At 43.6% G+C, this 13,584-nt stretch overlaps 1 protein-coding gene across 6 annotated transcripts in view; it reads right to left on the bottom strand.

The window, feature by feature from the left end:
• Positions 1-1,070: 1,070 nt before the first annotated feature.
• SLC4A11 (solute carrier family 4 member 11) overlaps positions 1,071-13,584 on the bottom strand; it is a 141,560-nt gene continuing 129,046 nt past the window's right edge. For all 6 annotated transcript variants that reach the window (XM_087736804.1, XM_087736805.1, XM_009471709.2 and 3 more), the window contains 4 exons: positions 13,284-13,457; positions 8,310-8,505; positions 5,733-5,902; positions 1,071-2,441 (listed from right to left, as the gene is read on the bottom strand). In XM_087736804.1, coding sequence (XP_087592930.1) covers positions 2,378-2,441; positions 5,733-5,902; positions 8,310-8,505; positions 13,284-13,457 — 604 coding nt within the window. In that variant the 3' untranslated portion in view covers positions 1,071-2,377. The remainder of the gene's footprint in view (positions 2,442-5,732; positions 5,903-8,309; positions 8,506-13,283; positions 13,458-13,584) is intronic.

Here is a 13,584-nt window from a genome sequence, read left to right as displayed (position 1 = left end):
TCCCTGTCTTACAACAGGCACTGAACTGTTTGTGTCACCTGCTCTTTTTCTGTTGACTGAAGATCAGACACACTTTTACCACCTCCGCCTTTGCACTGCCCTGAAGTCCTGTTTGCTGACTCTTTGCCCCGTTTCTGCATGTAGACCTTGGTAACAGCTACCAGTGATCTCACCGTAGAAATGACTCAAAAGCTGGGAAATACTGACAAAGTTGATTAGAAACCACGCGCGTATTTATACCTGCCGTCACGCTACCTATCAGACGCAGCGTGAGTTAACCCTGCTACCCAAGACTGAAAGCCAAACGCATGGCATTACCTGTTTTGATGTACTGGGGTGGTCATCCTACCCCTGAGACTTCTCAGCAGTCCCACAAGAGTTGGCTGGTGCAACATGAAGGTCATGCTTTCAAGGTAACGCTGTTTTGCTTGCTAAGCTGAGGGCTTTCCCCTATGATTGCTCTGGGAGATATTAGCCATGGCCATGTTCTTGGGAACACTCTTACTGCTCTCCTCCATCAAGTATCAATATAAAGATGACGGGTTTCATAAGAAAATAAAAATTCAGTTTTTCATAGAAGTTTTAAAGCCGTAGGCAGCTACATTAAGATGAAATACCATCTGATATTTAGTGCAAATACACCAAATCTTCAGTGGCTTGAGCCTGGCTTAGTTTCAACCTTGGAGCTTTTTACCCAATGCCTTCCTCCCTCATTACAGAGTTGGTCTTCCTCATCACGCAGAGGAACACCCAATCAGTAGGACATGTGCTGATAAAAAAACCCCTCTGCACCATTTACTGGGCAAGCAATTGGTAAGAAACACTTCTCTGTGCTAATAATACATTTGCATCTCATTTTATATTACTCTTCTTCCCTCATTTCTGCTGTTTTGAAAGTTCATTATCTTCAGGGGTCCACATTTTTCTTAACACTTTACCTGTCATCTGTAGTGTGCAGCAAAGGGCAAGCACAGAACTAAAGGGCAGCTTGTTTCACAGTACTTCAAATAAGAAAACTGACCATAGTACAAGCAAAATTAAATAAACTGAAATATAAAAGACAGCAGAAGTTCGATTCATCCAGAAATATAATATAATGTCTGGCAGTGGGAGCTTAGCTACAAAACAGAAACAATGAAATGACCAACAAATATTGATTAGGCGAAAGAAAAACTTTCATTGCATGCTGTACATTAAAATTAAATGCAAAATTCACATGTTGGAGCATCAAGACAGAACGATGAAGGTCTCAAGCCATGGGAAGAAGAAAGCAAAGGAACACCTTGAATAAAGCAACACATGAACAAAACCAGTAACTGAGCAGCTTCAAAAAGAAAAGAGTGACCATATCTCAAATGAGAAAAAGCAGCACTGAAGCAGACAACAAGTATATGGTCAAGACATCACAGGTAACACTGACTGCACAAAACACTTGATATTTTTGAAAGTATCAGGCCTATTTGTATATCTATGCAAAATATATACACAAATCCATATGTATATATGTACACATAGGCACTACTGTACATATGTATATGCAATCATTAACACAACTGCCCTTTGACAAGTTTCAGCATCTGACACCGGGTACAAGCAAGAACGTTGCAGTTGTGCAAAACTACACTTGTGTTTGATTACCAAGAAGGAATGGCAGAAAGATCCAAAATAGTTCCCAAATAGCTTAGACCCAGATGCAGTTTCATCAACATCACCATGCAAGCCCAACCTCTGAACATTTCCAGCTCATTTGTAGGAATTAAATATTCATCCAAAGCCACGGATTGTATCAGTACAAATTAGATCCGTTTCCAACCCTGCTAATCTGAAGAGATGGCCAGACATCTCTCCTGACATCAGTGGTTTAGCATGAGGCCATCCCACCCAAAATACCAATTTGGGAATACTGGATGCACGGGAAATTGAATTCAAAGGCCAGAACAGGACTGTCATTCTGTAAAGAAGGGTCAGTTGCTGTCCTTCTAGTGTTTTGGAAGAAAGGGACGTGGTGCATAAAAAAGATTCCCCCCCCCGCCCCCCAAACAAGGGAACGCACAACAGCTCTGAGAACGCATGCTCCAACTGTACGGACATGCTGATCTTTGGGGTTTCCAGTTTTGGGACGTGGAAAGTAGCATTTCCATAAAGCCTGCTTGCCTCACAGCTCCAGAGAGCATCGGCCTCCCAAGTCCAAGACTGTTTCAGTCTGACACTTCAATGCTCAATTGGTCTTTGATAGTTGTGCATTACGAATGCCATATTAGAGCAGAAAGAAAGTGGTGAAAGAAAGAACTGCAGATAGATCGTTCTACGCCTCAGCAAAGCTGCCTTTCAACTCCAGAAGAGCTGTCCTCACTGCTCCGTGTGTGGAGGACCCCATTTAATGCTCTGCATCCATAGCATCCAAGTACTTGGCTTCGATGATCCTAGGGAGCAGGTTATACCTAAGATTGAACCAAAGATAGTATTAGTGCCTGTTTATCATCGTGTAACATTTTGTTTGTCTGCCCTGACTCTCAGTTGAGTTTTTCCATGGCCATGCATACAACAGATTCACCCAGCTAAAGGGGAGATTAAGTAGGGGAAAGTAAAAACAACTAATCCTGCAATTAAATACAGCATTTATAGGAATATAAATACAGCATTTATAGGAATAACAGAGCAGAGCTCCTCCTAGAAGCGGCAACTCATTTCACTTGAAGAGGAAAGAGATCATCCTCATCCTCAAGAAGAAAAATCTTCTTTCCTAGAGCACTGTCACTACAAAGTCTTAAAGGTGCTAAAAATGTACCATCTCACCTGACCCACAGCTATGCTCCTGGCTTCTGTTGGGGAGGCAGGCGATAGCTTCCTGCTGCCTCCGGTTTGCTAGTGGATGGGTTACTTCGCCAAGAATCACCATTTACTTCTAGTTCCTACTTTCTTTGCCTCTTTCCCTATAGTTGCCCAACACAAAAACCCCACCTGACACAGTCCTACACTCATTACAACACTATCAACACCAGGCACTGAGAGCTCACAGGAGAAACCCTCCTCTAAATTTACAGGGCTGGCTCAAAGACCAGCACACAAGGATTATTTGTCTTGCACTTCTTTGGTTCCCCAAGTACCCCAGCTCACTCCTTTGAGCTCTCCCACAAAGAAGCTTTAACAGATAACCCAGAAGCTTCGGTCTTCAGAGAAGCACTAAGTCTATCAGCAAGACTTGAGACCATGGCAGGAGGCTAAGAAGGGCTGTGGCATTCATTCCTCCAGCTTCTGGTAAGACTCCATCCCTACCCCGTGTCTGGATTCTCTGCTGGATCATGCAGACAGTGATTCCCTTACTTTTGGGGTTTGTTTTTTTGCTTATTTGTAAGAACATCCCCATGAATTAACCTATTTGGGTGAGAAGGGCAAGGCACTGTAACAATATGCTATGAAGCTGCTCTCATTAAATCCTACTGCATATTTCGTTTGATGCTTTTCCTTGCTTAACAAGGAAGCTATTCTTCAGCTGTTAAAATAAGGCACAAAGCACTAGAAAGCCAGTTTAAGACTCGAAAAAGCCTTTTCAATAGCTATGCAAGAGATCCCAAACAGCACTTACTACTGAGAAGTACCACGATCTGCTTAAATAGACCTGTCGTGAAATAAAATGCTTGAGAGCCTGGGAGCACAGATAAGCATCACAGAGAACTTGGAAAGAAGATTCTTCCTCTCTGAGCAACCTTAATCTCAGTACTCCTCAGAGCAGGGATTAGAGCGTAACCAAAAACTAGTCATCCCAGAGTTTTAAATCAAAGCCAGGGACTGGGGATACCCAAAGAGATTGCATTTTCTCCCAACAGGCTGTCCTCCACTGCAATAATGAGAAGCCATCGAAATCCATTATCTTTCACATTAACACTACACCAGTGGAAAAAGATGGTCCCTCAGCGCTGACAATTCAAAGCATGCATCTAATGCTGTCGGACAGATAGAAATGTGGCTTTGAGACAGACAAGTAACATGGCTGGTTTTCTGGATGGGACACTGAGCCATGACTCACTCATCTGGGTTTGATTCTTGACTTTGACCCCTGGCTACTCTCACATCTCCTCCTTCCTCCCTTCACTTAAAAAAAAAAGAGAAAAAATATTTCATTTCTTCTACTCTGTCTCATCTATTTAAAGTGCCAAATCTTTGTGAAAAAGTCATTGTTAACTACAGAGCTCATGCATCATCGTGCTGCCTTCTCGGCTGGAGCCCACAGAAACTACATGAAGGCAAAAGAAATCGGAGAAAGGAAAGCCAAGGGCAAATTTCTGTATTGTGCCAGGTAGCACCATGTTCCCCTTAGCAGCAGGGCTGGTTATCCAGCTACTAGAAAAAGAGCCTCTGGAAAGAGAAATGAGTTAGCAACAGAGCTAGTATAAGATGACAGTATCTTATTTACTCAAAAGAAGATATATTTGCACCACTAAGTTATCTAGCTCTTATTACAAAATCAGGTTCTTTGACACAGCACACTCTCTCACACTAATTTAGCTTATTATGCTACGTCCAATACTTTAACGTCTGGCAAAAAGCGTCCCACGTTTTCTTTTCTGTACTGAGCTGCTCTGTGCAGAGACTTGCAATTCCCACAAGAGTCAATCATCCAGCACTGCACAGAGCTGAAGTATCTACCAGGCACTTAACCATCCAAAGTGATGCCTGCGTGAAGGGTGGGTGAGAGACTCTTACCATAGGAACAATAATTTCAGTGTTTTCCAAGGTTTTGTTTATCTTTAAAAATCCAGCCCAAATAGCTCTAACGTGATCCTGTTGAAAGCCATGGTAGTTTTGACATTTGCTTTTGTTTTAGAAAGAACTGGACTAATCTTTATCACCCAAGGAAAACACTACAATAGCTGCCTTAGCAGATTATCACATTGGCAGCCCTGAACTTTGAGATCAAACAGAAAAATCTCCGAGACTACAAGCTCAAAGGCAACCAGATATCACTGGATGCCATGCTGACCTAAAAATAATCAAGTGGACTGGAAACAGATTTGTTCCTTCCAAGATCTTATTATGGCTTCTCATTATATCCAAAGGATGGAGAGCATGAATGATTTAACTGGAGAATGATGGGCAGTCACTGTTAATGAACATTAAGGAAGAAATTAGTTAAATTTCTCAATGATTTTCTCTCAAGACTGCAAGATATTGTGGGGTCCTCCCAGTTCTAAAGATGCATTTTAAGACTAAATGTGGCCAGTTTGAACTAACTGATCATTGGCAATGGCATTCAGCAGCGCAGGAGGTCTGTAAGGTCACCACAGCAGTGGGCAAGAGATAAGGATTCCTCTTAGGCAAATTTTCTAGCTCTGCTCTGAGCACAGGCCTTGGGAAATCAAATTGCAAAGCAAGCAGTAACATTAGCAAATACCTAGAGGGAAGGCTCAGGCTACAGCTTCTCAGGAAGATCAAGCATCTCACAGGCACTGCAAAAGGAGACTTATTTGCCTCTCCGCTAGCTGGAAGAAGAGTACCTACCAGCCCAGAACCCTTCGCACAACACCCGGCATCAGTGAAATCACAGGCTCTCAGCACTATTCCTACTCAAGCCTGAGCAGCTGGTGAAGAAGAGGTCACCATCACCCACTCCCAGGATCTGGCTACTCAGGAAAGTACTGGCTGCCCTTTTAGACCACTCAGACTTCCTGCAGTCCAAGCCTGAAGACAGAAGGCATAGGAGACGGGAAAAAAGTAGCAGCCAAGTTTCATACCTGATTGGGATCATCCCTATCATGATGAGTGGGAAGATCATCTTCATGTAGGGCAACGGTGACATGCCGAAACCACAGAGGATGAGGAGCTGCAGGACCTGCAAGCCTGTGAAATAGTGGATCTTCCTCTGGGGCACTCTGCGGATATAATGTGTCGGAGGATAAGCAGTCTGGGAAGAGAAGAATTGCACGTTAGACATGCAGCGACCTGGACTTGTGACTGCAGAATGTGGCACAGGCTTTTGAACACAAGGATTTTAAGGAAGTCATCAGTTTACACACGGAGTGCATCAACATCAGAGTCCTTAACAGGTTCAAGAGCTGAATGCAGGATTTGTAGGGTTAAAGCAAGTGCATTAAACCACAGCATTGGCAGCAACACACAGAAGATGACTGGGCACTAGAAACCTGGAGAAGAAAAGACACAGCACACAGCTAAGATTGCCTTTGGGAGCATCTAGAGTGCAATAAAATTTCTTGATAAGTACAGTAATGAGATTCCCCTGAGTAGGATTATCAGGGCTTTGCAGCAACGCATGAAGTGCCTGTGGGGGTGGCCAGGGGGGTGATGGTAAGCAGATGCATTTGGGTGTTGTTACTGCTGGATGGTTCCTCCACCTGAGACCCAGCTCCTCATTATTTTATAACCTGTTCTCTGCTAATCAGGCTCCATGCTTGTCCCTGGTGGTCCCATGTCTTGGCTGAACCCTGGCAGGGGAAGCCCAGGAGATGAGATTGGGGAGGTGCAGGAAGAGGCTGTACTCAGCCTGCAGTGATTTTCTCAACTCATAAGCTATCCATTTTTGAGAAAGAAGGAAAAAAAAAGTGACATTAATAGGCTAAATATCACTCGTGGTTTCTTCTGACAGTTACTTGCTCATGTCTGAGCACAGGCTTTGACTCACTGTCTATACACCAATGAAGAGTATGAGCGACTGTCTGCTGGCACTGATACAGACTCAATGGATTTCAGATTGTGCCATGACTCATTAAAAGGTTTCCAGAAAAGGGAAATCTCCATATTTGAGAATACTTTTTAATTTTCCACACCAAAGCTTGGAAAATTCCACACATAATTTGTACGAAACCCAGAAGTAATATTCCACATACATCAGTACCTGTTCAATCCTCATTCAAAAATTGATATGACAAATGTAATCTTTACCCAGATTTCACAGTTTTGATCTCTAATATTACATCCCAGAGGTTAAGATAGATTAGCAGAGAGGCAGAGCCAAATATTGGACTTAAGCCCTTGACCCTTGTTACATAAAGGAAGGTGAGCTGGAGACTCGCTATTGCTCCCAGGTACTACCTACACTGCAAGCTAACACCTTCTTAGCACTTGCAATAGAGATGGCTTGTAAACAGATCTTCCAGGTTTGATTTCATCCCACATCAGAAGGGTTTCAATAACGCAGGTAATTTAATTTTGAGTTTAAAATCCTATCTCGAGGTATTTCACACAAGTCAAACTGGAAGCGTAAAATATAGCAAAAAGATTACCTGTTCTGAAGCTTTGTTGGGGAAATCAAAGATCACTATTTACTGACATCATGCATGTGCTTTCTAATATTATTTTCTTAATTTTAAAATGCACGTGCTCTGCAGCTGACAGACATCACAGTGGGTTTTTAAAACTTACAAACACTCTACATTCAGTGAGCAACAGTTTGTACAATTGCTTTTTTAAAAAGGCATTGTTTGAATGTATTTTTGGTTTGCACTCTACACAGTTTAGGGGGTGTCTTCCCTGGCAGCAGCTATCCTGACTCCATTCATGCACTCATTTTTGCCTTCTGGAGACAGGGGCTCCAGAGCAATTCTTAGCAGCCTGAAAAGAGAGTGACTATATCAGAGACATTGCTCTGAACAAGAAAGCTCAAATGCTTTTGTGGCAGGGAAATGCAGAATGCGATTTAGGCAGAGTTTGAAAGACAGACAAGATGCAGTGCAATTCTACAAACAATTCAGCTATCTTTTTTTAACGTAACAATAACCATGTCACTTTTGTTGTTTGACACCGCATTATTCTCCCACTCATTTTTTTGCTTTAATGGAAAAGACTTCTCTTGCTCATGTCTCAGTGGCAGCCAGGCTAAACTAGAGACCATCAAGCTTCCCTCCCTCTTTGCAGAGAAAGGTGAAAGGGATATGCAAAGTGCAGGCTGGAGCTGGAAATCAGCCTCCTGAGAACGTGAGTTTTGGGGGTAACCCCATTCCCTATGGGAGACTACGGGTACCAGTTACTCCCAGGGAGATTCCGATTGGACATGAGAGGAAAATTTTTCACAATGAGAACAGTCAACCATTGGAATAATCTCCCCAGGGAAGTGGTTGACTCTGCGACACTGGACACTTCAAGACTCAGCTAGACAGGGTGCTGGGCCATCTTGTCTAGACTATGCTCTTGCCTAGAAAGGTTGGACCAGATGATCCTTGACGTCCCTTCCAACCTGGTATTCTACGATTCCCAACACCAGCAGCTTTCCATGTTAGCTCCTGGTAGTTTGATGCTAAAGCTGTAGATACAATTTGCTTCTCTGTTCCACCAGGCCAGTGCCCCAGTCTGCGTACCTGTTCTTTGAGCAGGAGAGCCACCCTTTCAAAGAGCTGGTTCCCATCAATGGAGGTCAACGCGATGTAGAGGAACAGGCCATAGAGGACTGGCTTTGGGATCCACTGGAGAGGGAAAGGAAGGAGCAGGAGCGAGAGGCCAACCAAGAAGTTTGCCACTAGACTTGTCAGCCGGGTCTCCTTCACACTCACAATCCTGAAAGCAAGAAAACAGGGATTAGGGGAGTAGGATAATATCCCAGTATCCATGTCAGTTTACCACTGGGGCTCACTACTCTGTGTAGGTGCAGGACACGTGTCGCTCGGGAAAGGGAAACTCATCTCCACTGCTCTGAGATCAGCACTTCTGGCCCCGTGCTGACACTGAGAAGGCAGAGCTCTGCTGGATCCAGGCCAGGCACTTAATCTACAGCTCGAACAGAGCAGCTGGAAAGATGCCAAATTCCCCTTCTGCAAAAAGCTCCACAGATCCTATCCTGAACTAAATTGCCCTCTAAACTAATTCTGTTTAGCACATTACAAGAAAAAAAAAAAGAAAAAAAGAAAAACACACCACCCCAGGCAAGAATCCTCTTTCTGGGCAGTAATCCTTTCCTTGGTTTACCCAATGCATATGCAATTGGCTTTTATCCAAAAGAAAACTCATTGACTTCTACGGGAACTAATGAACCTCTTGTAAAAACAAAAAAAAGCCTTCACTCTCTTGACTGCGAGTCAGCATTTTGGATGTATACGAGGATCTCCTTGTTTATATGGAAGGGAAACCTGAGAGCACTACTCAGAGCTAGAAATCTAATTCTGCTGTGGATGATAGCAGTTGCACTGCAAATTGCCTATTACCATGCAACACGTAATTAATTAATGCAAATTTTCCAGAGCTGACAGACCACAGATTGAATTTTTTTTTTTTTAAGGGGGGAAAGAAAAAGACTGACAGGAAAGCATGCAGCAACTTTCAGAGCCTACTTGGGGGGTGACGGGAGGTTGCTTTGTTTTCTTTTCACTTCAACTAAACCTGTGAGCATCTCCGAGTTTGAAAAAAAAAAATTCTTTCCTCCTATTGTTTCTGGTAAAACTCATCTTTCAAGACTACTTATAAATAGCGAAAGGGGGATTCTTAATGTAACTTTTCTTGAGAAGATAAATCCACCAATTCAGTGGGTAAGCTAGTGAGTAAATCCCCCTATTATCAGGGGAAATTCTTGTCCATAGGCTGTTTTGATGTCATCTAGTGGCCTCATTCCCGGGATGCGAGACCTCATATTCCAAATTAACCCTGTACAAAAAATACTCTGAAGATTAACACAAGAGCCAACCACTAGATCTATCAAAACACATTTCCCTCTTTTGCATACGCACTGCTGGGACTTTGTAATCCCTTCTGTCCTAAGGAAGATTGCTTCCCAGTGAATTCTCTCAATATTAAGTTTTTGAGAGTCTTGCTTATAAGCAAGGTCAGGCTGAACTTCAAATCTGTTTATACATTCAAGAGCATAATGAAGCTGTGGGGACGAAGGAGCCTTCCACACCTGTATTTAAAGAGGGAGGGAAAAGGGGAACAGCCCAAGGCTTGCTCTCAGGATATGGGTAACATGGCAGAATCAACACGAATGGTCATGAGAGCTAAGGAACAACAGATATCACAAACAGTACACAAAGTCCTGAGGACAACACTTGAATTCTTTGGTGAGTAACAGGGCAGATCATACATATTATCTAAGATTACCAAGAGAGGATGCACAGAAGAACCACAGGAGGTGCTAACCTCTAAGTAACCTCCCCCCTCCCCTGGCTAGGTGTAAACAGCAGAAACCACAGCCTTCCTCCTTCCAAACAGATTTTGTTCAGATCCCCTTGCAAGTCTCCTGTGTCAAGAGGTCCCTGCCAATGCCTAGAGAAGCCAAGGGAGAGTACAGCACTTCTCTCCACTCTTATCTGCAGACAGCTCCAGAAGAACTGGGACATCATCTGGGTGGATATAGTTTGGTACCCTTTTCACTGCCTCCAGGTGTGGATCACCACAGAACAGCAGTCTTGGAGATGCCAGAGCCAAGCAAACTTAAAATGCAACTGTGAGGGCTAATTCAGAGTAATTCCATAGCCCTATAATCCTATAAGGAGCGGTCAGACTACTTCAGAGCTACCAGAACCTCTACAAGCCTCTCAAGTGGCCCAATAAAGCAGGAGTGAAAGGATGCACTAAGTGATTTAGCCTCATCCAGGTACAGCAAGAGTTCCCCTGGCTTCGTCGTTGGGCAAACTGCAGAGGAAGCATTTCTGCTACTTCAGGCAAAGATCTAACCCACTGCTGTGGATGCTCGTGACCTGCAAGCGTCAGTCTGAGCACGCACAAGTCTTCTAGGTTCCTTGCAAGTGAAGTCATGCAAACCAAAGAGCTCAGGATCAAAATTAGATATGAAGCCGCCACATTTCAATCAGATGCAAGTCTGCAAGTACAAGGGCTGCTACTCTGAGCTGTTCTTTGGTAATGGATTTTTTTTTTTTTTTAAGTTCATGAAATTTTCTGCCTGTCATCTCTTGGGGTTGCAGCAATCACAGCACTGAAGAGTCTTTGATCATACACAAGATGTACTACAACCACTACTGTCAGCTCCTGCTAATGCCACTTATTAAAGTAGTTTGGAATTTCTTATCAGAACATAATTAAAATTGCTCATAATTGACTAAACTTAACATCTTTAAGGCTGAAGTTCCCAGCATCAAATTGGTCTTTTGCCAATTCTAGCACCTTTCTTATTTCCAGGGTAAGGACATCAAGAACAGTCACATTAAGGCAATAGAAGAAATCCAGTAATTTGCATGTGTTCAGAATCTGGTTTGGCCCTTGAGGAAGCAGCTCCAGAAAGCCTGTGCTGCAATGGAAATGAAGTAATTAGTGGAGATTAAAGGAGCATAATCCAGGCTCATTTCCCCAGAATCCTTTAAATACAGCTAGCACAAGATTAGCCATTCCCGACCTCCTCCATATGAGTAATGAGAGCCTATTTGCAGATTGCCACATGAAACTCAAGTAGTTACTCTACAGGGGAGAAGAAAATTTTGCTTTCATTGTGACAGATCTTTATTCTTGTTTATATCATCATCCTCACTGAGAGCTTTGATTCGAGTGCAGGAAAGGAGCCTGCCAAGGGAGCCAGCGCTGAAAGAACTCCTGATTTTCTAATTGAGCTTCAGTATATTTCTTTTTCAGCAGAACTGGCTAAGAAGGAAAAAACAAAAAAATGACAACAGTGCTCAGAGCCTCCTGTTTATAGCTCAATACTTTGTAGAGAACAAAAAGCTTCAGTCTCAAAGGGAGTTCAGATACCCAAGAAATCTTCATTCCCTTCTTCACTCCCAATATCCAGTTCACAGTGCTCATTTACGTACCGATTTGCCTCCAGCAGAGGAAGAGCAGTGCCGCAAGGGAACACGCTTAGCAAGATCAGGGCATCCCTCAATCCTTTTTAGGATAATCACTGGAGCAATATCTAGGTTAGTATAGCCAAAGAGGGCCCTCCCATGCTCTTTTAGGGCAGCTGGGTGAAGGAGCAGAGGACAAGGGCAGAAGGTAGTCCTTAATTCAGGCAGGGAACTGGACCTCGTCAGAGAAAAGCCAGAGTGCACAATAAAGACAGTGGGTGGCAAAACAGGAAAAAAGCCACCAGGTATTAAAATTGACAACAGAAGACACAGGAGGGAGGCTTTGCACATGGGTTTCAAAGTGTAAATTCTGCATCTCACAAAGAAATGGAGAGTAGAAGTATCCCAGAGCAGCTCATGGACACCAGGAGCAAGGGCACGGATTAAAACCCTACAGAACTCAAATTACAAAGTTGCTTTTTTTGAAATAGGATTTAACATTCATTCAAGACAGATTAAATTGCAGGAACAACTAATACCAACACGTACTAATGGGAATACGAGCCCAAGGGACTGATTTCCCAGGAAAGGCCTGTAAAAGTGTTGCAGGGAGCAGCAGGACTCAGCAATTTCCAGATGGGGAAGGTGAAATCTGTCCATCACTGACCCAAAAAGCAGCTGTGCCAGGTTGGGCTGGGCCAGCTGGCACCAAGAAGAGCATGAAGGTGAGACTGAAATTAAAAGACAGACCCACTCCATCCCCCAAAGTAAATGACCACTTAGCCTCCCCTTTGGTAAGTGGCAACTCTGAAAATGGAAACCAAGACAGCTTAATTAAAACTAATGGCATGTGAGTGGAAATTACCAGTTCTGAGGTAAAAGCACTCAAGTGTAACAGACAGTGATCAAACAGACCAGATAATCTCTATTCTGGAACAAGCTTAGTGAGAAATTAGGTTTTTAATTTTTTTTTTTTTTTAAATAGGGCTCTGATAACAGTGTGTTGGACAACTCAAAACAGCAAAAAAGCTGGTCTTAAATAGAAAGCCATGACCCAGGCATGGCTTCACAGTTGCTTTTGCATAAAAACAAGAGAATTTAATAAGCTTCTCGCCTTCCTGAAACGTGGCGGAAGATGCTATGGGAGCTCTGAAATAATGCTGCATTTTTCCTACCCTTTGTAATAACCACCAGACAGGTTTCAGGCAATGAATCAGACTAGATTTTTTCTCGTGAAGACATCTGGAAAGATCTGGCCAAAGCATCTCCTCAGCTTTCCACAAGGATAAACCTGAAAGGCTTTGGCTGACTCTTCCAGAAGACAATTTACGCTGGAGCGGGTGGAATCCATGCAGGCTGCCGCCAGCCACCGACAAGAGCAAAAATTTGCGTCTGTCCTAAAACAAGCACTTTGGCAAAGGGGAATGAAGCGGGGTCACAGGCCATGCTGGCTGAGGTGGCTTGATTTGGTACATCTCCCCTCCACTTTCATATCTTGCAGGTCTTCAAGACAGCAGCTAACTCCGACCACGTAACCCACTGTACCCAAAGGGTTAGGAAACCACAAATGAAACCAAAGAGATCCAAGACAGCTCCGCGGTTCCTACTTACGTCTCGTAGATGTGTCCGTTTTCAACCCTCTCCTCCACGTAGGCCAGGGCGCGGACATGCATTGGGGAGTGAGGGAAGGCAGCGTGGATCCACGGGAGGCCGAAGACTGACAGCCCTGTGTTAATCAGCGCAACGAGAAGGAGGTCCCAGTGGTAGGCTGTTCCCTTCACCAACCTGAAATGAGGTTTTTGTTGACAGCAGTTACGCCTGGTGCGAATTGTTAACAGGCTGCTCTTGCTGAACCTGAGCTCGAATGCTAAACACCAAAGTGCACTTCCATGCACAGATTTCACACTCCTCC

The sequence above is a fragment of the Nipponia nippon genome, unplaced genomic scaffold, assembly GCF_047370975.1.
Source record: "Nipponia nippon isolate SJK-2023a ecotype South Korea unplaced genomic scaffold, ASM4737097v1 scaffold_6, whole genome shotgun sequence".
Taxonomy (NCBI): domain Eukaryota; kingdom Metazoa; phylum Chordata; class Aves; order Pelecaniformes; family Threskiornithidae; genus Nipponia; species Nipponia nippon.
Note: the sequence above shows the minus strand (reverse complement) of the source record. Positions and strands in the feature narration are given on the sequence as shown.